The sequence below is a fragment of the Nelumbo lutea genome, chromosome 6 (genome assembly GCF_056320005.1).
Source record: "Nelumbo lutea isolate HS-2025 chromosome 6, American lotus-T2T, whole genome shotgun sequence".
NCBI lineage: Eukaryota > Viridiplantae > Streptophyta > Magnoliopsida > Proteales > Nelumbonaceae > Nelumbo > Nelumbo lutea.
In genome coordinates, this window is record NC_142689.1 from 32,431,472 (window position 1) to 32,456,097 (window position 24,626).

Below are 24,626 nucleotides of genomic sequence, written 5' to 3' on the forward strand. Positions count from 1 at the left end.
TGTCATCATCTATGACTTTAGACATGATTATAGCTCAAGAAACCCTAAATGAAGATGAAAAACCGGAGGCCATGGGAAGTACTTGTCCTTCACTCCTTCCAACTTTCCAAGGTTTATACAACTATACTCAAAACTCAATAGTAGAAACTACTGATTTAGTTATAAAACATCAAAACTATCATTTTTTTAAACAAGGCAATCATGGTAATTTCCCCAAGTAACAACTGAAGTAACTCTAAATCTAATGTACCAATAAGAGAGACAGATCCTGAGATCTGAATGGAATTTTAGTAGCTTAGAACCCAACACAAAAAGAAAAAAAAAATCAGTCTCCAACTCCTGATATTTCCAAACACTTATTATTTTACATAAAAAATAAGGCACTGTTGCTTGTGGCATATCATACATAAACAAAACAACCCCAGGAAGGTCCTACCGAGCACTAGGCTTCTCGATAAGCATCTTTGGTCCACATGCATTTAACCCTACTAATATCTCTCTTAACACAAATAAAACACACATACGTGAAGAGGAAAAGAATTATATAAACCTATTTTCAACCTCCAACTTATACCACCAATAAAATCCATATCATTTCCTACTTGTTTTGTGGGAAATGCGGTTGTCCCAAAAGAGGAGAGGTTCTGATTGAACAGCTTCATTGGGTGGCAACTGATCTAAAAACCCAGATATGTAAGACTGCAACCATTTCATATTGCTTCGGATTCCTCAATTTAATTGCTACCATGAAGCTCTCTCTACTAAAGCAGCATACCTCTCCGTATGGACTAGGTGAAGAAAACCAAAACAAAGAGAACAATGAACAGAACTACCAAAAACAATATCATCATAATCTGGCCCTTGGCACTGGCCTTCTTCATAACCATAGCCACCTTCTTCTGCAAAAAAACGAGAACTTCCCTTCCATTAGTTTACTAATCATTCAAGGAAATAAAGAAAATTTTTATCTTCACTTAATTAGGTTTGACCTTAATGCATAAAATCTGAAATGATGTACAAGAAGACTAACCTGAACAAAATCAAGACGATTTGAAGTGCTGTCCATTTCCAAACTCAAATCCTGTATGATCTTCTCCTGTGGTGCCAAAAATGACTAATTAGTATGAGTGACAGAAAACAGTAAAAATGAAACAACTAAATAACAACAACAGCAATAACAATAACAATAACTACAATCATGAGACCAACAACAATGATCTTTATGGTGGTGGTGATGGTGCTGAGAGGACATGTGAACAGCAAGGATATAGCCCAGCATAATAAATGTTAGAGGAAACCATCCAATTCTTGTCATTCTTCTACATAGGGGTGTTCAAATTTGGTTGATAAACTGAAAACTGAACTGAACCAAACCAAATAAGTTCGTTTGGTTCAATTAATTCGGATATTGGTTCATTTTGGTTTTTGTTTCAGTTTGATTGAGATTTTCAACCAAACCGAAGCAAAAACTGAATTAGTGGCTGTATTTAATTAAGTATATTAAATATATAATATTCTATTCAATACTTTATACTCATTAATTAATCATTATTATCTTTTCCAATGGACAAAGGTCAATTCACAATTCCCCATTGTGCTTTGGGCAGTTGGACCTATTCCAGCCTTTAATTAATAATAGTTAAATAACCTAGAGACTCTAAACAACTAGACTATTAAAATCTAGACTGATTATTAATTATTCATTAATTGTTTGTGAAGAATGATGTAATTGCTTTAATAATTAGTCATTCAACTGTTCATTAAATGACTGTAGTTGTATTAATTGTTCATTAAAACCTAGACCAAAGATTAATAGCTGATTGTTCATTAATTATTAAAGCCGAACTGAATTCGGTTAGGGTCGGGTCGGTTCTAAATTGTAGTCCAGTTCATTAAAACCTAGACTAAAGATTAATAGCTAATTGTTCATTAATTATTAAAACCAAACTGAATTCGGTTAGGGTCGGGTCGGTTCTAAATTGTAGTCCAGTTCAGTTCAGTTGGGAGAGTTGGTCAAACCGAATAGTCAGTTAGGTCTTCGGTTCTAACCAAACCGACCGATTGTACACCCCTACTTCTACATCTCAAACTTTATTACTTCCTTTTTCTCCTTAGAATAGTTATCATATCAAGCTACTAGCAAAAGGTGCCATGCCAGGCTAAAGAAAACGTATAAAACAAGCTGGTTGGTGACAAAGGTCAAAGGTGATCAACTCTACAAAGAAAAAACTATAAATCAAAGAACGGGTTAAATAATTATGCTTTCCATCTGTCTCTGAAACAGAAGCCAACAGTTAACACCCTTGAAATCTTTTGATGCTTCCCAAACAATAGCATATGTCCTGTACAAGTAAAGAAACTACAAGCATCTGAATTCTGGAAAATAATGGATTCATAAGCAGTCTATCTGGTGAACTATGGATCTATAGTTTCTGAAGGACCTGTCCAAGAAGTTCCTCGTGTATGGTAAGTCCTACATTGCCAATTCTCTCCACACTTGAACTAAGCTCATCCAGCTCTTCATCTTGCTGCCTGCAAAAGACCAACATTTAAAAATGCAGAGGTGTGAAGCAAGGCACCCCAACCCTTGGATGTGAGAGGCTTAAGCTTCATGAGTTACAATGTTGTTAGGAAATACAAAGCATGAACAAGAGTACATTATATAAATAAATAGCTGCTTGTATAAAACAAGAACTATAAAATGTTTTTTTTTTGTTAGTAAAAACTATAAAATTGTTAGAAGCTTACAAATCATTTAATACCTATTAAAAAGATTTAAGTGTAAAACAATACTTCTTTAAATAAGTTGAAGCATAAATATAATCACAAATACATATAAATACAAACACAAAGATACATCTCAATGCATGGAAAATTGGCAATTGTTTCAAAAGGCATGACTAGAAGTGAGGCTCATTTTGTGTGGTGTACCTCATCTGGCTTGTTGATATGCTTTGATGCACTAACCTTGAATTTGATGTGTGAATTGGTAATTTACAATGCCATATGTTGTAGATATGAGTATTAAAGTTCAAATAATTTAAACTATATGGAATTGAGCCTACAAGTCTACAACCTTCATGTTAATAACAAGTTGCTTTAGCCAATTGAGCTATCGGAATTTATCTCTTTCAAAATTAAGAATTGATTATTGTTATATAGTAAGTTTTTCTTTTACTCTTTTTCTCACAAGATGCACCTCCCTTCATGCAGACAAAGACCTCACCTTGCCTGAATTCAGGTGCACCTCACCTGGCTTGTTGTAATTTTTCATGAATTAACCTTGAGTTTGATGTCAAATGCATAGTTTACCATATTGTAGGTTGTGTATATGGTGCTTAGAGTTTAAACAGTTTAGCTTATGTAGGACTTGGGCATACAAGACTACAATCCTAGCTTATGTAGGATTGGAAAACAATGGTTGGGATTCGGGATTCGACCCTAGGGCTTCTTGTTGTTCTCCTTGGAAAGTGATTCACGTTATTTTGCCTTATATTCTTCTTTATTTTAAATTTGATGCCTGAGCAGGAAACAAAGTGTTGTTCTGGGAAGATGTTTGGGTCTATCTTTCAAAAAAGAAAAGATAGAGTCCCCTTAGTGATAAGTTCCTTTCTATTTATTCACTCTCAGAGAATTTAAAAAAAAAAAAAAGTGATCTCTTCAGTTTTTATTGATAATTCATGGGACTTGGGTTTGAGAAGAGGGCTAAGGGAATTGGAAAAGGAAATGTTGGATGCACTTGTTGTTCTTTTAGGGTTGACCTATTTGGGTCAATCTTGTTCAAATAGTAGAATTTGGAAACCTTCCCCGTCTGGTATATTTACTTGTGCCTCTTTCTATAATGTTCTTCTTCAGTCAACTAACTCTGTAGAGAGTCTATACCTCCAAAAATTATGGCTTTTTGCTGGGAGGTGGTATTCCAAAAAGATCAATACTTTGGATGTGTGTTGCAAAGAAAGAGGCCAACTTTTTGCCTCTCACCTCATGTTTGTATTCTCCGCTTGGGTTCTAGTGAGACAATCATACACCTATTAATCCCCCGTCCTTTTGTACTCTTTATTTGGACTTGGTTTTCCTTTCTCTTTGGATGCAGGTGTGCACATCCCTTGGATGTGGTGAGCCTATTTAACCCAAGTTTTTTCAAACAACCGAAGAGGCGTGGAAGAGTTATGTGGAGAGCAACAAGAGCAGCTATTCTTTGGTTACTTTTGAAAGAAAGAAATAATAGGATCTTCAGTGGAGTGGAGAAATCCAAGGATGAAACTGTTGAAAGAATATTTTTTGGTGGTAAAATAAAATTTCATTAAAATAAAAAAGTAGTACAACCATCTAAGTGATAAGACATCACCCAAAGCAAAAATACAATCAAGAAAACAACCAGAAAATTGCTAGCTCATCAAGAATCTTCCAAATTACATAATTGGACCCCAACACTTCCCCCAAATTATCCCCCAGATCCCCCCTATAAACTTGACTGAAGTCTGGTAATAGCAGCACCCATTCAGCAACAGATTTGCTTATTGCTGAAACCAGTCTTTACATTGACCAAGCTTTATCTTCTTTTATTGATTTCAACCACTGAATGACCCTAATGGATATTGAAAGAATATCCATTAGGGTTGTTAGTGTTGACTGTATAGGGGTAGTAGGGGCACAACAGACCTTTTGCTTTTCATTAGAAAAGTATAAATACAATCTGGCTGGCTAGGGAAAAAATAACTCTCTCTAGTTCGAACCAGTTTTTCCTTCTCCTCTCTTCTCTTCTCTTCTCTTCTCCTCTTCTCTTCTCTCTCTATCCTTATTAGCTTTCTGCTACTGTTATTTCTTACTGAATTCTAGTGCAAGTCTGAAATTTATCATGGTATCAGAGCGACTATGACAAATTCAGATCTGCCCAGAATTCTCTGTACCACCATTCAGCCTAGGGTTTTCCAGATTTTTGCATCATCGGTTGGAGACAAGGGCTGAAAAGGAGTGATTGCTCTTTCCTTTTGGAGGTTTTCATGCCTTCAGTCGGTGGTTTAGTGGGTGCTTGTGGTGGTTCGTAGGGAACCCTCTAATCAATGGTACGAAGAGGGTTGTCAGGTGGTGCAGTGGACAGTCGAGTGCAGGTTGTTTCTTTGCTGATCAAATAGGTGGATTGTTTGGGTGTTTAAGTGTGAATCAAGTGGTTGATGGGTTGCTATGTTGAGGTAGGTTTATGGTGCTGAGAACGAAGAGTATCAACAACTGTTGTTGCTGAAAACCATCACTGTAGGTGTTTCCACTAGTGTGTAGTGTGGTGAGAAGTGAATCAGAAGTGTGATATACAGGTGAAAAAAAAGGAGGAAGAAAAAAATCAGATATGGGAGACAGTAGTGAATACATATCTAATTTCATGGTTCCCACTGATTACCTGAATGTTCAGATGTCCTCTTATCAAATTGAATAGGGAAAATTATGTGCCTTGGGCAAAATTTGTAGAGGTCTTCCTTAGGGCCAAGAAGAAAGTGAAGCATGTAAGAGAAGAAAAACCTCCCACTGATTCTCAACAGTATAGTAATTGGGAATAAAAAGATGCACAGATTATGGCCTAGTTGTAGAATAGTATGGAACCCAAGATCAGTGTGAATTTTATGTTCTTAGATACAGCCAAAGAAATTTGGGACCATGCCAAGAAGTTGTACACGGGACAAGACAACACTACTAGAGTGTACCAGCTTTATCAAGAGTACTTTAATCTGCAACAAGGTAGCCAAAGTCTTGAGGAATACTATGCTAGCATGAGGAACCTTCATAACGAGTTGAATGTGTACCATCCCCTCACTTCCAATGTTAAGATTCAGCAACAATAGAGAGAACAACTAGATGTAACCAGATTTTTAGTAGGGTTGAAACCTGATTATGAACCAGTGAAAGCACAGATATTAGGTGGATCAGCTCTTCCCTCTCAAGAAGAGGTGTTTGCCAGACTTCGGAAGATTTCTGTTGGACCTATAGAGACTTCAAATATCTCTGACAAGTCTGCCTTTGCAATGACAAGAGTGGGAGGTCGTGGAGTTAGAGGTGGATCTCGGGAAGTTCAGCCTAGTTGTAGTGGTGGTAGTGGACCCATGTATGGTCGTGGTGGTGGTGGTGGACCCATGTAAAGTCATAGTGGTGGTGGTAGACGTATTGGAGGTCGAGATTCAGGGGGAGTTCGTGGCAAAGGACATAGTAATGGTCCGAGGAAGTGTACACATTGTGGTATGGAATGGCACACCATCAACTTTTGTTATGATTTGCATGGCCTAACTTCAACTTGAAAAAATCATGCAGTGGCCAATATATTAGTCCCAGATAGGAGAGTCAAGAAGCTGATCAAATGCCTTCTACATCTACGGATGTTTCTGGGAAGGAGATGACGAGTGTCCCACTTGATGAGTATGAGCGGTTTATTCAAGCCACGTCTCAACAGATTACAGCTACCCTCGCACACTCAGGTCTGGCGTGTCTAGCATCCAAACCCAACCCTTGGATTATTGACTCTGGAGCTTCCGATCACATGACTAGGACTCTAGGTGTGTTTTCCTCCCTTTCTCAATGCTCCACATCACACTTTGCTACCCTAGCTAATGGTTCCACATCTTCCATTTGTGGTGTTGGTAAAATTCACATAGACTCTTTATCCTTGTCCTCAGTTTTGTATATTCCCAAATTCGCTTTTAACCTTATGTTTGTTAGTAAGCTAACCAAGTCTCTTAATTGCTCTATCACTTTTTACCTTTCTTCTTGTGTTTTTCAGGATCTCAAGACGGGGATGAAGATTGGTGGAGGACATGAAGCTAGTGGACTATATTATCTTGACAGTGGTGGTGGTTCGTCAACAGCTCTTCAAACATCTCTTTCTCCTCTTCAGTGGCACCGTAGACATGGTCATTCATCACTTAAAGCACTGAAGTCACTTGTTCCGTCATTGAGTCATCTTTCTATTTTGGATTGTGAATCGTGTTAGTTGGGTAAACATCATCATGTTCCCTTTAGTCCTAGGGTTGATAATCGTATGCCAAGTCCTTTTTCTTTAGTTCATTCAAATATTTGGGAACAATATAAAATAGTGTCATAAAATGGTTACAAATACTTTTTTTTTATCAATAACGGAAACCTTATTAATTAAGTGAAGATTTGTGAAGCTTTAGATACAATAAGAGGGAGATAAAATGTCTTAGCTCCCCATCAACAAAATACAATGAAAGGAAATTAAAAATTAGCCCAAAAGACAGACTCCCTATTCACCCCTTGTTTGGCTAACCCATCTGCAAATGAATTAGTGGTCATCTTCACCTAGTTGTATTGTATCTCAATGTCCTTACACAACCATAACAATTTTTTCTTTTCATTGTTATAGCTCCACAAACCATTGTCCTCTTTCTTCAACCAACTAATCACCACCTTTGAATCACCTTTCAGGATCAAACAATTGATATTTAGTTCCCTTGCTCTTTGAATTCCTTCCAGAGCTACAAAGATCTCAGCCCTAAGTGAGTCTCTTTCTCTAATAGGGTCTGAGAAATCAAATAACAAGAAATCTTTTTAAGGAAAATATTTCAAACAGGTTTGAATTAAACAACTTAATGGCGGGATTCTCTTCCTTTGCTGACGTGGCGAAAAGGCAAGATGGGTTGGGGAGCCGAAAGGTCTGGTCTGAGCCGTTGAAGGTGGCGGGTGGGTCGGGTGGGGTGGAGGTTGAGCCGGGACAGTTTTGGAAGGGCCCATGTGACAACTTAAAAGGTCAAGCGGGCGGGTCGGGTGGGCGTAACTCCGAAAGGGGGATCCATTTGAAGAACCCACGTGATAACTTAAACTGTCACATGGGTCGGGGCAAAGAGGTTTCCCTTGGGGCGCTGATAGACAATGGTAATGGTCTATCATCATCCCAAGTCGTGAGAAAGGGGGAGGCTTGTGCGCAGCGGCGGAAGTTGGAGAAGAAACCGGTGTTGCAGTGGGTTTACCGGCAAAGTTTGGAGGAGCATAGCCAACTGTGACGCTCCTCAGAAAGGCCGAATCCAAGATTCGCTAGGGAACGAACTGAAGAGAGGGAAGAGAAGGAGGAAGGTTGGGTGCAGTGTAGTGAAGGAGATGAAGAAGCGGAGGTCCGTTCTGCTGATGGTACTAGCGTGGGCAGTGTAAACGATGAAGGGAGTTGTGCTGGTGGTGACTTGGATGGGTGGAATATTGCAAGCTTATTTCAGGGCGTAGATTGCATTCGGGTCAACTCATTTCCAAGATTACAGAGTGTGCAAGGATTATCAGAAGGGGTAAACCGGGAGAACAGGAAGCTGAGCAGGAACACACCACCTAGGGGTGAACCAGGGGTAGAGGGGAAAGATCACCAGGTTAACCAAAGGACAGAAGTACTTCCCAACCAACTAAGGGAGACAGATGTTTACCAACCTCTGGAACAAGAGAGGGAGGCCGGGAGCAGTCCTTTTCTAGTTTGTCCATCAATCCTAGGTAACCAAGTGAATTCGGTTTGTGCTACTAATGTGTCTCCTGTGTCTTTGGTTCCAGATTCCGTTTCTATTCCATGTCCTGTAGCCCATGAATATGCAGTCGTGCTAGAAGGCGGGATCTTCGAGGAGGGGGAGAGGGGGATGAAGGAAAGTGGGAAGGTGAGGGAAGGAAGTTTTAGGAGTGAAAAAGTGCGGGAAATCATTGAAAAAGTGTTTAAGGAAGTGGAAGGAAAGTTGATTTGGAGGAGGGAAGGGGAGGAAGGAAGAGGGGAGGGGTTAGTGGAGAGGAGGGAAAGGATTGAGGGTAGAGATGGAAGGAAAGGAACAGGGAAGGAAGGAGATAATAGGAGAGGGAGGATGGATGGAGAGGAAAGAACAGAGGTGGGACCAGAGGAGAGGAAGAAAGGGCAGGTGGACAGAGATGGAGGGGATCCGGTAGGAAGGGTAGGGGTGGAGGACTCGGTGAGAGAAGACGTGATAGTAGAATTTGTAAGGAAGTTGGGTTGTAGGTTGGAAAATTTGAATGTGTTGAAAGAAAGCTTATAGAAGAGGAAGGAGATTAGAATAAAGAAGAGGAGATTGAGCGAAGTAGAGAGATTGAAGAGAGATGTAGGAGACAAAATTCTTGGGGTAAAAGGAGATAGGAGGAAAGGGGGAAAGTAGTGGAAGGTGGCAAGGGGTTCAAATAAGAAGTGGAATGAAGATTCTTAGTTGGAATGTGAGGGGAATTGGGAGTGCAAGGAAGAGAGCGACAATAAAAGAGGTAATAATATGGTTTGACCCAGACATTGTGCTGTTGCAAGAGTTTAAGAGAATGGAGTTTAATAACAATTGGGCATGGAGTGTTTGGAAAGCCAAGGGGATTAGTTGGGTGGCTGCCCCCTCTTGGGGTGCATCCGGGGGGGATTGTAACAATGTGAAAGAGGGATGTGGTTGAAGGCCTGGAGGAGTTGATCGGAAAGTACTCGGTTTCAGTGAAGTTTAAGCAGCATGAGGGTGATTTTACATGGGTTCTCACAAATGTTTACGAACCAAATGACTACAGAAAGAGAAAGGAGTTGTGGGAGGAATTGGCAAATGTTAGAGGGTTGTGGGATGGGCCCTGGTGCATGGGTGGGGACTTCAATGTGATTAAATTCTCGGAGGAATCCAATAAGGTTAACCAAAGGGTGACAAAAAGCATGAGGAAGTTTAATAGTTTTGTGGATGACTTTGAGCTTAAAGAGATCCCCCTAGCCCATAAGACATTTACTTGGTTAAATCTCCAATCTAGACCCATTTGCTCTAAACTGGATAAATTCGTGTTCTCTCTAGATTGGGAAGAGCATTGGGGAACCTTGGCTTCTAGAGCTCTTCCAAGGGTGACCTCCGATCATTGGCCCATAGTGTTATGTAAGGAGGAAAGAAGGCGTGGAGGTCCTACCCCCTTTAGATTTGAAAATATGTGGTTATTCCACCCAGGGTTTACTAACAAAGTGAGGGAGTGGTGGTATGAGTGTAACCCATTGGTGGAATGGGAGGGGATGAAATTCCATAAGAAATTTCAATTTTTGAAAGCAAAAATCAAGGAGTGGAATCTGATGGAATTTGGGAGGATAGAAAAAAGAAAGGGAGATTTGTTGGATAAGATAGAAAGCCTTGACTCTAAAGAAGAAAGGGGAGAACTTGAAGAGAAGACAATGAGCTCACGAGAGGTTTAAGAAGACAGTTAGAGGACTGCCTGCACAAGGAGGAAATTAGCTGGAGGCAAAAATCTCGGTGTAAATGGGTGCAAGAGGGGGACAGAAACACTAGGTTTTTCCACTCTCTAGCAGATGGCAGGAGAAGGAAGAACCTGATCTCCAAACTGGTAGTAGATGGAGTTGAGCTAGTACATCAAGAGGAGATTGTTGGGGCTTGTGTGGAGCACTTCAAATCTATTCTAAGAAGGCTTGTGTGTAGAAGGGTGTGGGTAGAAGGATTGGATTGGCCAGATGTAGGGGTGGAGAACAGGAGAAGGTTGGAGAGAAGCTTTAGTTTAGAAGAGATCAAGGAGGTTGTATTCTCTATGGATAGAACAAAAGCCCCAGGGCCGAATGGGTTCACAAAGGCCTTTTATCAGGGCTATTGGGATATTTTGAAAGATGATCTTTTGCGGGTGTTTGAGGAGTTTTTCAGAAGAGGAATTGTCAATCCGGGTGTGAACTCTACATTTATAGCCTTAATTCCAAAAAAAAAAGATGCTTCCCACCCGAAGGATTTTAGGCCAATTAGCTTGGTTAATAACTTGTATAAGATCATTGCAAAAGTGTTGTTTTTGAGGCTGAAGAAGGTTTTGCCAGATATCATTGCACACTACCAAGGAGCTTTTGTGAATGGAAGACAAATTACTGATCAGATTTTAATTGCTAATGAGTGTGGAGAACTTTAAGAGGGATAATAAGAAGGGAGTGGTCTGTAAGTTGGACTTGGAAAAGGTTTATGACTTGGTGGACTGGGAATTTTTGAGGAAAGTTTTGACTAAATTTGGGTTCGAGGATAGGTGGTGTAAGTGGATTATGGGTTGTGTCCGGAATTGTCATTACTCAATGCTAGTGAATGGGACAGTGGTAGATTTCTTTCCAGCCAGTAGGGGTATAAGACAAGGAGACCCCCTTTCTCCTTTCTTGTTCATTCTAATTGCGGAGGTTTTGGGGAAACTGATTCACAGAGCAGATTTTAGGGGGCTTATTAGAGGCTGGAGAGTTGGGAGGGTGGAAACCCCCTTACTCACTTGCAGTTTGCTGACGACACGATTTTGTTTTGTGAAGGCGGTAATGTGAGCTTTATCAGGAATTTGAAGTCGGTGATACAATTGTTTGAGCAAATATCCAACTTGAAGGTTAACCTTGGGAAGAGCTATGTTGTGGGGGTGAATTTGGAAGAGGGAGAGATCAGGGAGAGTGCTGAAGTGCTAGGGTGTGAAGTCTCAGAGTGGCCATTGAACTATTTAGGGTTGCCTTTAGGTGATAATCCTATGAGAGAGAGCTTTTGGAACTCGGTGGTGGAAAGGTTTGAAAAAAGACTGGTGTCATGGAAAAAGAACTACCTCTCTCTTGGTGGGAGAATTACTCTTATTAAGGCCACACTTGCTAATTTACCTATCTTTTTCATGTCGGTGTTTAAAATCCCAGTGAAGGTTGCTAATAGATTGGAGAAGCTAATGAGAGATTTCCTGTGGGAACCGGGAGAGGAAAAGAGGGATCATAGAGTTAGCTGGGAGATAGTCTGTAGGAGTAAGACATGTGGTGGTTTGGAGCTTGGGAATATTAGGAGAAGGAATATGACTCTGTTGGGAAAGTGGTTGTGGAGATTCCCCTTGGAGAAGGAGAAGCTATGGGCTAGAATAGTGGCAAGTATTCATGGGTTGGAGCATAATGGATGGAACGCTGGAATCAGAGCTAGGACCACAAGCAATTCTCCTTGGAAAGCCATTCATGACCTGCTACTAGTTTTCTCCCCTAATATCAGGTATGATTTGAATTCCGGTAACTCCATAAAATTCTGGGAACAAACCTGGGTGGGGAATGCCCCTCTAAAGGATCAGTTTCCTTCTTTGTTTGCTCTTTCTGATCTGAAAAATGAGCCAATCTCGTCTTTTACTACCTCGTCCTCTTCCACTTTTGGGATTGGGTGGAACTTGGGTCTAAGAAGGGATTTGAGGGACTCAGACTTTGACAATATTTTGAGCCTTATTGCAATTCTTGATAACGTTGTCTTAGACCCCACTAAGGCGGATTCTAGAATTTGGACACCTTCTCTTAACGGCATTTTTTCGTGTGCTTCTTTCTTCAAAGTCTTAAGTCAGTCCACCAGTCCTACCTTCCCTCCTTTTCCTGTTGATGAGGTTTGGTGCAGAGCAATACCTCCTAGGGTTGGTAGTTTTTATTGGGAAACCTATCTGGAAAGAATCAATACTGGTGATCTACTCCAAAAGAAGAGACCCAATACTTGGTTGTCACCTCAGTGGTGTGTTCTTTGTAAAGCGGATGGGGAGACTGGTTTTCACCTACTGGTGTCTTGCCATTTTGCAAGGTCAATTTGGGAATGGGCTTTGTCCCTATTTGGATGTAGTTGGAATACCCCATCAAACTTGCAAGGCCTTTTTTCCCCTTCTTTTTTCAGGTGGCGGATAAAAAGGGGAAGGACAATGTGGAGAGGACTAAGGGCTGCAGTATGTTGGACACTTTGGGAAGAAAGAAACTCCAGGATATTCTCAAAAGCTCGGAGAGGAGCAGCAGATCTGAGGGCTATCATTCATATTAGGGTGGTACAGTGGCTGAAATCTTTGGAGCTCTTCACAGATTACACTGTGGATGACATGTTGAGGAAGTGGGGTGAAATTGCAAGTTGCACACAAACTAAGTCAGTAATGAGTGTGGCTTGGACCCCTCCACCTAGTGGATTTGTGAAATCAAATTTTGATGGGTGTAGCAGGGGAAATCCGGGAAAATGAGGGATTGGGGGTGTTTTTAGGGATGAAAATGGGGTCATTTCTGCCATGCTCTCAAGCCCAATTGGAGTGGGTGACTCCCTTAGAGTTGTGATCTTTGTAGTTATGGAAGGAGTCCAAAAGGCTAAAGAGTTGAACATCAGGAAACTCTTAATTGAAGGGGATTCAGAGGTGGTGATAGGGTGGTTGCTTAAAGATCACAATGGCTTATGGAAGTACAATAATGAGAGGAGGAAATTCAAGTGGCCGGTGCGGGAGATGGAGGTTAAGATACGTTGGGTTAAAAGATCAGCTAATTCCCTAGCTAACGGTTTAGCTAAACAAGGGGCAGAAAGGGATTCACTTTTATGGGCCAAGTTGTAACTTTAGTGTGTTTTCTTTCTTTTCTCTTTCTTTTTTCCTTTTCTTGAGATTCTTTGTTGCTCTTGGAAGATAAGCGTGTTTGTCTTCCTTTTGTAAATCTTCTATTGATGAATTAATGAAAGTGTTATTGATAAAAAAAAAACAAAAAAAAAATCTCCTTGAGGGGGTCTATATGGTAAGGTGTGCATACTAAAGAAGGCCATGTATGGACTTAAACAGTCCCCCCGTGCGTGGTTTGGTAGATTCAATGAAATGAAAAAGAAGTTTGGTATAAAACAGTGTTAGGTTGATCACTCAACATTTAGCTATGATTCACATGTTGGGAATATTTTACTAGTGGTATATATAGATGATATTGTCATTATTGGCAGTGACAGATTAGGGATTGATGGGTTGAAGAGCTTTCTGCAGGAGCAATTCCAAACAAAGGACCTTGGTAAATTAAAATATTTCTTGGGGATAGAAGTAGCAAGGTCTATGCACGGTATTAATTTGTGCTAGAGGAAGTATGTTCTTGATTTGTTGGAGGAAAAAAGATTGCTAGGTGCTAAGCTGGTTTAAACACCTATGGAACCAAATATCAAGTTTGAGTGGTGATATGGGTGATCCGATGAGTTTGAAGATCCAGGAAGGTACAGACGGTTGGTGGGTAAACTAAATTACCTAACCATTACTCAGCTAGATATTTCGTTTGCAGTTAGCGTGGTGAGTCAGTTTATGCAGAATCCTCGGGTTCCACATTGGGGTGCAGGTTTAAGGATTGTAAGGTATTTGAAGGGAGCTCATGGTTGTGGCTTGTTATACAAAAGTGGAGGAAATATTGAAATATAAGAATACACTGATGCTGATTGGACTGGTTCTATATCTAACAAAAGGTTCACTACAGGTTATTGTACCCTTCTTGGAGGTGATTTGGCGACATGGAAGAGTAAGAAACAGACTGGTGGCAAGAAGCAGTGCAGAAGTTGAATATAGAGCCATGGCACATACAACTTGTGAGCTAGTGTGGTTGATAAATCTTCTACAGGAGATGGGGTACTCAATTGACACTCCAATGAAGCTTTATTGTGACAATCAAGTTGCAGTCTACATCTCTTCTAATCCAGTTTTTCATGAGAGAACAAAACATATAGAAGTTGACTGTCACTTTATGAGGGAGAAGGTGCTAAGTGGAGTAATAGCCACTGCATATGTTAACTCAGGAAATCAATGGGCAAACTTATTCACCAAAGGGTTGAGTCGGGGAAGAGTAGACTACATATGTAACAAGCTGGGACTATATGATATATACTCACCAGCTTGAGGGGGAGTGTAAGTGTCGACTATATTGGGGTAGTTTTGTCAATTTGTTTATGTTTGGCGTGAGGCGTCATGTTTAAGTTAAGTGATATATCCCATACTTAAGTAGGGGCACAGCAAACCTTTTGTTTTTCATTAGAAAAGTATAAATACAATTTGGCTGACTAGGGAGAAAATAACTCTCTCTCTAGTTTGAACAAGTTTTTCCTTCTCCTCTCTTCTCTTCTTCTCTCTCTATCCTTTTTTTCTACTACTGTTATTTCTTACTGAACTCTAGTGCAGGTCTGAACTTTATCAAGGGTCATTCACTTTGAAATCAACAAATTTGTTTAAAGACTTCTCAGCTGAGGACATTTACAGGAATTGGAGAGAGGTAGCAGCTACAACTTCCTTTAGGCCTAATGTACAGGAACTATGATACCCACCAACACAACAGAAAATGAAGTTGAACTTTGATGGGAGATCTAGGGCAAACCTGGGCCCGTCAGGTATAGTGGGAGTATTATTATTATTCATTTTTTGAATGTATAAGGTAAAGCACTTCATTAAGATCAAAAGGCCAGAATATAATGAAGCCTTTATACAAGGAGAAGCTGTACGGAAGGAAACAGCTATCCACAAACAGTCAAGCCTCAAAAAATACCAAAAAGCTATAATTTCCTTACAAATAGGAAATCTGAATTAAAAAAGGAAGAGATGGAAATGGCAAAACCATTGCTATGTTTTCGGGGCCTATAGGAGTAGGTGACTCCTTAAGAGCAGAGGTGATGGCTTTGCTTCGAGGTGTAAGATATGCCAAATAGATGGGGCTAAACCAAATAGAGATAGGAGATTCTAAATTGCTAGTTGATTGGTTGAATTCAGGTAGTTTGGGAGCTTGGATATATAGACACACCATAAGGGAAACCCTCAATGTAACAAGGGAGATTGGGGCTTCTTTCAATTGGACTAGAAGGTCAGCTAATGGACTAGCCGATACCTTAGCTAAACAGGGGACTATGAGGGTGAATCTATTCTGGGCAGAGTTGTAATAAAGGATTATCATGGGTTTAACACCCTATTTCAGAGGCAGACAGTTGTATATGATATTTCTCCAAATTGCTTTAATTAAGTTACCATTTCCAATCAAGAAAGAAAATAATGCAACACTCTAACCAAGTGAAATAATAGACCTTTTGAAATATTTAACTTCTTTTAGAATTTAGATTCGCACATTCTTCCAAATTAAAATTTTCTTGTCTTTTATTTTTCTCAAAAGTAGCACTTCATTGAGGCACATCCCTTGAATTGTGCCTTGCACCTCAGGCTCTAGGAACCCCATTGTGTTTTAGATGAACTCCTTGCTTTTGAGACACTGATCATACTCTAAGACCCCCTTGCACTTTATTTGAACTTCTCACTTTTTAAAGATTGTGTGTGACAAATATACCTATACACAGGCATGGGCCATAGGGTTATGCATCAAGGTGTTATAGAAGTAATGCTCAAGGCAAATTATTCATATTTTTTAAAGACTGCAACATAATAAAAATAAGCATTTGTTTTTTATTATTTTGGATAGTTAGCATCATGGTTTTATTGATTGTAATAAACAATGTCACATTGTCATGTACAACGAGATTTGCTTCTTCATCAGGTTGGCATATACCACCTAATCTCTCTTTTCATTTTAGATGTAACTTTTACATACAATCTTCACTGCTTACCCCCCAAAACAGCTATTCCCTATTTTACCCCTTGTCTTGCAAGAAAATCAGCCAATCTAATTGCAGACCTAGGAACCCAATGCAGACACTTGCAACTCCTTTTCTAGATGTTTAATTTCCCTCAAAATGTATCCATATTGTCATGTACCTTGACTCTTCCACTTTATCCATCTTGGTCCCCTCCAACAGATGGTTGGAAGAAGCTGAACTTTGATGGGATCATGAGAGTTGTGTGGGTAACCCAGACCCTTCAGGTATGAGGGGCCACTAGAGATGAAAATGGATTCATTATTGCTCTGTACTCCGGTCCTGTGGAGGAGGGTGATGTGGCAAAGGCAGAGTTTCTAACTGCAGCATATGGGGTTGAGAAGGCTAAAGAGTTGGGGATTAATAGACTGATCATCGAGGGAGACTCAAAAACTGAGATAAAATGGTTGCTGAAAGGGGAAGGGGTGGCATGGCAGTTGAAGAATGACTTCAGAAGATTTAAATGGATGTCAAGGAACATGTCAATCCAGGTGGGATGGGTTAGGAGATCTGCCAACAGTTTGGCAGATAGCTTAGCAAAGCAAGGGGTTCAAAGAACATATATGTTTTGGGCACATTTGTAATTCTGTCCTGGGTCAGGTTACTAAGCTGATTCCTTTTGCAACTTCTTGTTGTATCCTAAAGCATTTTAATTAATGAAATTCTTTCAAGGTTATTGATAAAAAAAAAAAAAGTCTTCTTCCACCACTAATTGCTGTATGTTTAGTCTTTTACCCAGCCTTAGGCTTTACAGTACAACCATCATTTCTGCTCTTGTAGAGCCCCACCCTATACTCCTATAGGACCTGAATATATTGCCTCTATATCTATACTACAGCCCCATGACAATCCCTAAAAACACCTCCAATCCTAGAATTGCCATAAAAATAAGTATTTGTTCTTTAACCAGTTTGTATTAAAGTTGAAGTACCTCTATGAATGCAGAAGTTATTTGGGAATGAATATGCACATAACATTTCCATGTTCTTTTCTTAGTTATTACTTAGTAGGGTAGATATTTGGCAAAATTTTCTTCTAGAATGAACATCATGAAAACTATTTACACCAAAATCAGCCACATTGAATAATCCAGAACTCCGAAGTATACTCCAGCACCAGCAATGACACCTAATTCTCTCTAATAGGAATCGAGAAAATTGTATGAAGATTCAGTAACTTTTATTCCTTAGAAGCATAAGAATGACAAGGGTAAAAGTGCTGAACTTGTATTCACCCCCCCCCCTCCATCATAATCACAGAGGAAAACTTTAGTAAATCACTTGAACTGGGCAAATGTATAATGAAATGCTGGAAAACAGAAACAAGAGGAAGAATTGGAACAAGAAATGTAAAAAAGAGAGGAAGGGAAAAAAAAAGAGAAAGAAAGAAAAGAATGGAATAAAGAAATAGTACTTTATGAGAAGCAGCTGTCTATCTGACTCTGATGTTATAAAATCATCATTATCTTCAGACATGTACTGATTGGACCTAGCTGCCTGATGTTGATCTGGAAGCCTCATTAGCTCTTGACGCATTCCATTAAGACCACTGGTTACTGTAGTGTTCTGATCCTTTCCAACTTCTACAGTTTTCCTGATAGTAGCTACCTAATAAAATGATAGAATCTTTAGGACCAAATAAGTTCTTCATCGATCAAAAAATACCATACAATTTCTTGAATGAAGGTCCTAAATAAAACAATGAATGAAAAACCAGATCAAGCCAAAAGTACCAGATTAATTGGTCAAAAATAAACCTGATAACTAAATGCTTTTTTAAAATCCAAGTTCTTTTTCCGGTTCACTCAGACTCAAATACCATAGTCATTGGTTAGAAGTTGGCAATATAATGAGGATTATACCTGAGCACGAGCCGTGCTGGTCCATCTTTTCCGTTTGTCAAGCTCCACTTCATCTATGCCATACCAGGTAGGATCTCTAGCTGCTACTGCAATTGCCTTTTCCAATTCGTCCACCTTCCTATCAAGAAAGTATATTTTCAGCAGCCATAAATAGATTTTGTGATAGCAATGATTAATGCACTTACCCTGGCATGGAGAATAAGTGCATGCAGTAGCTCCCCCCCCCCTCCTTTTCTTCTCTTGTTGGGGTTTGGGGAATATTATGTTATAGGCATCAAAATCCAGAAATTGGAATAAAAGATATGTCCATGCCACCTAAAGTGCAAATACTAGTTCTTGATGGTTAATGAATCGGAAAACATATTGCCAAGGAAATCAAGAAAAGATTAAGTCAGTGTATTTAATTATGTGTCCCTGCTTAAACTGGCAATCTATAATGAAGTCTTTCAGTACAGGGAATTAGACAGCAGGTGATTCAACATCTAACAATTGTTATAACAGCTAAAGTACCTGCCATTCAATGCTCTCACAGCCAGCTAGCAAGTCCTTTGTAAGATGGACTCGTTCTCCTGTATTTGGAGTGATGTTTTCCCAGTGGTGGAAAGTAGATTGCAGCTTATCAATCTGATAAAGGAAATGGAATACATTTAGAACATCCTTGGAAAGAAAATCTAAAAAAATGAAGTGACACAACCATTTAGAATTGTCCAAAATCTTAGGGAACCCAAAATATAAATGAAAGAAGAAAGCTCATATCCGTTATATCAAAATAATGTTCTTTTAGATGGTAAAATAGAATGGTGATACCAAAATGCATCATACATATCAAAATAATATTCAAAGATAAAGTAGAATGGAGACATAAGAAGAAATTTAAAAAGTTCAACCACTTCCAAAATACACCCTACTACAACTTTTCCACATATTCCTAAATAAAACAAATACATAGATGACCTAAGCAAACCTTGTCAACCAAACAACTTGAAATTAAGAAAAGTAAACTATGGGCCTAGTGCATAGAAAATCAATAGAAAGCCATTACCCAATACTGGTCACAGCTATCCAGGGTATTAAGAGGATGGACTGCATGAAGACAACCTCTGACATGTTTTTGCACAAAGTCGCTACTGTCAGTCTCAAACCCACATTCTAATGCTTGTTAGCCTGAAATTTTGTCATGACACCAAGCAGTTGCCCCTTAAAAGAAAGACCCATTACAAAATGATCGTCTTGGTTACCCTTGATCTTGAGAAATGTTTACTGGATATGGACTTAACCTCCAAAATTTTTGTATGGAGTGGCTGCTCTAAGATGTGAACTCATTTTACCATTGCACCAAACAATGGCCCCTAAGCAAAACCCAAATGAAACACAAGCTTTTTGTGGGTCATATCACTCCCATATGTTCTTCCAAAAACATCTTATCCTCAAGTTCTGAAATCTGGGAACCTCTAACTAGGCTCAACCTTTTGTTTTGAAGATAAAATAAAACTTTATTAAAGAAAAACACAGGAGTACAAGAAAGGTGGCAAGTAGTCACCTGAAAGAAGAGCACTCCAAAATCCCAAAAACGACCTAACCCAATCCAGAAAACACTAAACCCACAAACACCCAAACCACACCTTAAATGAACAAACAAAGAAGAAAGCCAAGACTTGGAAACCAGCCCCCCTTAATCGTCAACCACCTATTTCACAAACAAAACAATGCCTACCCAAACCAAAAAACATAAAATGACAACTCCCGAACCCTCCACACCTGAAACCACAGAGACAAACTCTCAGCCCCCACCAACCCCCAAACTGAACAGGATCCAGATTACTTTTTTTTATCAGAAAAAAATTATTAATTTATTAATGGCAGGTTAGAGTTACAACAGATTGAGGATGCATCCACCCGGATAATACAAATGTCCAAAAACTAAATTACAGAACCCGCAATAGCTGCTGCCTCAATACAATCCAGATTACTTGGCTCTTGAAAATCTGGCTGCTGCAAACTTGCTTCCTCTTTTGTTGAATTTTATGATTTTTTCACTTTTTTGACAGGCCCCACACCGAACACACTTCCTCTTATTCTTGCAAAAACTTTCGAAACCAAGAAATTTTGCCGACTTCTTAGTCTCCTACAACACTTTCCAGCAATAACATTCTTCTGAAGGCCATTAACTTCTAAGGCACTCTCGTAACTCCACTCCAGTTCCAGCACCGCATTCTTTTCAAAGGTTTTGAATTCCACTCCCTCCACACCTACCCCATCAAGTCCCAACATCCCAAACTTGATACAAATCTCTTTTACCCTAACATTGAACCCCTTCCCATCATCAGACTCCTCCTTTCCGTTCTCTCTCTCTGAACTAAAGGTCTCTTCATTTTCAGAATCATCATTTTCCCTTTGAACTAAAGGTCTTGTTCTATACTTTTGGATCCTGTTAAAACCCATACCATTATCCATTACCTTACTTTCTTCTAACTCTTTTGACTTCTCCCCTGCCAAAGGGAGATCTTTTGTATTAACCACGAGATCCTCCTTCACCCCTGAAGAATACTGCACAAACACAACTTTGCCCCCCTCATTGTAGATCATATCACCATTGAATCCTATTTCCACCCCTTCTTCCCTTCCATCTGACTCGCTTTGAACAACACCAGCCATACTTTCTCTCTCCGTAAACACCCGTCCAAACTCTTCTCTTACATCTTCCCCATTAATGGCCTTCCTAATTCCTCCCAAGATAGGCAAGGAACCACTTCCCAAAAAGCCTCCGCATGACACCCACCTTCTTCATGCTTGCTATTCCCTCCCCCTTGTTTAGCCACCGACTCTGTACCTTCTCTTGACACTTCATTCAGAACTCTTTTTTTCTGAAAGAACCTACCTTTCCACTGCAAGCTCTTCTTTGAGGTTTGCGCCATCCTCTTCTGACGATGTCTCCCCAGTCAAGAGTTTCAATCTATTATGACCCACTTGTCTCATTCTTTTCCCATTTTTCCAGTGGCTTTATCCATGATAGTGTGCCTGTGTGTCCAAACAATCCTGCAAGGTCATGAACTGAAATATGAACAATCTCTTGGAAATTCTTGGAATTTGGAAAACACTGCAAGTGCCTCTGATCCCAAAATTTGGCATAACAGCCAATTGCACCTTATCAGTGTGAAATTTGAACTTCTTATGAAAAGACAAAAACACCTTTCTCATTCATCTCTGCTAAAATTAATTTCTTATTTTAGAATTTTTTTCATCAGCTTCTTATGGACACTTTCCCCTTCTGCGTTTATGCAGGTGTATTCTGGAGTAGAGATTAGTGGCATATACCAGGGAAACTTTGCACCATAACCAGATCTATTGCAACTCCACAAGTCAGCAGGTCCCCAGAAGAATAACTGAAGCATCTATATCCCATCTCTAATTCCATCTAAGAGCACCAGTAGGGGAAAAAAACTAAATAAACTGCTGTATAATTAGCACAAAAATTCCGCTAAATGATCACAACCACTACTCAAACCATCCTGCTACATTCTTAATTTCTCATCTCCAAAACATCCTCTCAGCTTTGAAAACATGAGCAATCCCATCTATGTTAGCTCTAAGTCTCTCTGCTCTCAACCTTACTATTGCAAAGAAAGACAAGAAAGATTACCCATTCAAGATGACCAGGTTTTTATCTTACTATCTTTTTCAAAGATGATATCATCAATCTCATGAAGAGAACTGGAGAGTTTTTCAACATGATTATAGATAGGAGTGATCAAGGTAGACAAACAGAAATATAATGTTAACAAAAGAGGAACAAAGTAGGAAAAAAAAAAGCATACTCTTAGATGTTAGATGATTTGACATTTTTCTTAACCCTCCAAAATAATTTGACAGATCAGACAAGATCAACAGTCTAGGGTTTACCTTCTGGAACCATGGTCCCCAAGACAGATGTTTACATGCAACATATAAATGAGGGACCCACATTCAATGGATCCACCTTTTGGTGAAACCATGACTCCCAAAACTGAGATATTTGACTTTCTAGGGAGTTTTATATAATAGAATTGATTCCACCTTTTTATGTCATCATATGTAGGGGTGAAACCCCAATAATGACTGCAATCACTTTCATCCATATGAAAACACATGCTACCAGGAAAGCTCAATCAAGAGATAAAACAATGAATTGCATTACCATAAGATGGAGAAACAAATTGTAGTTTAGACTTACAGATTCCTGAATCTCCTCTTTAACGATGTAAAATGGATCCTGAGCTGAAGACATATTGTGTGCTGTTACTTCATCCTGAGAAGACTAATAAATTTAGAGCCCATAAACAAAAAGGAATTAAATGCACAACAGCCAATATATGCAACATGGAAACTAAACAAATATGAATATTAATGCTTAGACATCAAGTAGGCAACCAAAGCTTAGACACCAAAAAACAAGAAAATACAGCTTCAGGCATATTATGGTGCTTTAGCTGGTAGTTTGGTTATGGTTGGTTATGGCAGGGAGTAGGGAGAAGTGAATCATATTTGGGTTTCATCCCTCCCCGATTGATTTTATGATAGTACTGTTTGGATGGTGATGTTGGATTCTATGCAATAACCCTTAGATTCCACTTCCACTGTTTAGATGCATGATCCGAACATGTAAATATTCCTCTGTTTAACCGAAAAGTAAAGCATGTAATACCTAATTCAACTGTTCCAAATATTTGTAAGTTGGTTATCTTTCTCTCAAATATATATATATATATATATATATATATATATATATATGTTTGTAAGTTTCAAAACTATCATGTATCAAAAACCGAGCAGCAATCGTGATTTTGAACAATCAAAACGACTTCAGTACCTCACACTCAAAAACGTGTTTATTCACTGATGAAACCACAGAAAATAAAAGATCTCCTAAGTCTTTCAAAAGAAATGAAAATGAAAGAACCTCTAAGCTGAAAAGAGTTTTCTTAAATAAAACAGATTCACATTAAAAAATCTAGAGAGGTCACGGAAGCTAAAGAAGATAGAGAGACTCATGGATGTTGAAGCGGTCCAACAGACTCCGGCTGTAACATGTACAAAGAAAAAGTAAGAAAATAAAATAAATTGAGCAAACAAAGTGATCAACAACCCAAACTAGAAACCTCCGGCTATATTTGATTTTGTTGCTTCCATACTGATCTGATAGACTGATACAGATTGAAACCCACTAATTTTCATCTTTTACAGGAGGCAGTAGGAGAGAACAGAAACGAAGCCTATTCAATCAAGGCTTTACTATTGATCTGAGCGTTTGGTTGATTCGTGAACATGAATAGGATTAGCAAATAAACCCAGAAATACAAGTGGACATCAAAGACCGGACGAGGAAAAAGGACCGTGAATTGGGAGAGTATGTTCTGGAATCGAAGGATCAAATAAAATGGAAACCATTAGTTTGGGGTGTAGTCACTCACCGTCGATCCTGGTTGCCCGATACCGGTAATGGAGGATGTGAGAGCTGGGCTTTGCTCCGGGACTAACCTTTGTCTAGGCACTTTCGTCGCAGATTTGCTTTTGAACAGGAGCCCTGGGACCAGAGGGAAGTCAGGAGCCCTGGGACCAGAGGGAAGACAGAAATGACAACCCCATGTCTGTTTTTCCGCCAAAACGAGCCCCAAAACACTTTCTTAAAAATTAGTTCGGTGATGTGTGTTTTTCACTTTCGCTGTTTTTCCAAACAAACCCAACCTTGCGATTGCATTGGCATTTCCGTTTCCGTTTCCGACCCACACAAATCACTACTAGAAACCTTCCGTTTTTTCTTGAATTTCTGCTCCGAAGAATCACTATTCCAGAGAACAAATCCTGACTAAAAGATGTAAATCGGGCGGGCTGAGCCGGCACGGCACGACTTAGCGGGCCACCCGTGCTGGCTCGCAGGCCTATGGCACAACCGCACAAGCCCAAGGGGCCTGGGCCTAGTCGGGTTGGCCTTTTTTTTTTGAAAATTTTATTTCATTTGAATTTTAAAAATTTTAAAAATTTTATTTCATTTGAATTTAAACAATCCAATGAATATTGGAAATGGAATAAAATATAAAAATAAAATAATAGAATTGAAAAGAAAAATTATAGTGGTATTGAAAAAATAACAAATAATTTAAATAAAATTGAAAATTATTACAATAATTTGAAAAATGTTATACAGTTATTGAATATACAAAAAAGAATATTGACTTCAACATTTTCTTCATGTTCTACCTCCATCTCATTGACCCTAATCTACATCATCTACTTTTGGTGAAATATTAAGTGAAGTGTTATGCCCTCTTTTATATTATAATCCAACCTCATCATTGAGACAACCTTTCAAGTATATGCACATCTCCATACTTTATTAGTCATGTAGTTTCTCTTGTCGCATCTAACACCCTAATAACTACCATATAAGAAGA

At 39.2% G+C, this 24,626-nt stretch overlaps 1 protein-coding gene across 1 annotated transcript; it reads right to left on the reverse strand.

Annotated features, from left to right (window-relative positions):
• Positions 1 to 345: 345 nt before the first annotated feature.
• LOC148848398 (syntaxin-61-like) lies at positions 346 to 23,836 on the reverse strand. The gene is made up of 8 exons (XM_088950698.1): positions 23,646 to 23,836; positions 22,409 to 22,483; positions 18,709 to 18,822; positions 18,199 to 18,312; positions 17,751 to 17,944; positions 2,442 to 2,532; positions 1,031 to 1,096; positions 346 to 899 (listed from the first exon to the last, which is right to left on the reverse strand). The coding sequence occupies exons 2-8, from the start codon at positions 22,460 to 22,462 to the stop codon at positions 789 to 791; spliced, it is 744 nt and encodes a 247-aa protein (XP_088806824.1). The 5' UTR covers positions 22,463 to 22,483; positions 23,646 to 23,836; the 3' UTR covers positions 346 to 788.
• Between the last annotated feature and the right edge of the window lie 790 nt (positions 23,837 to 24,626).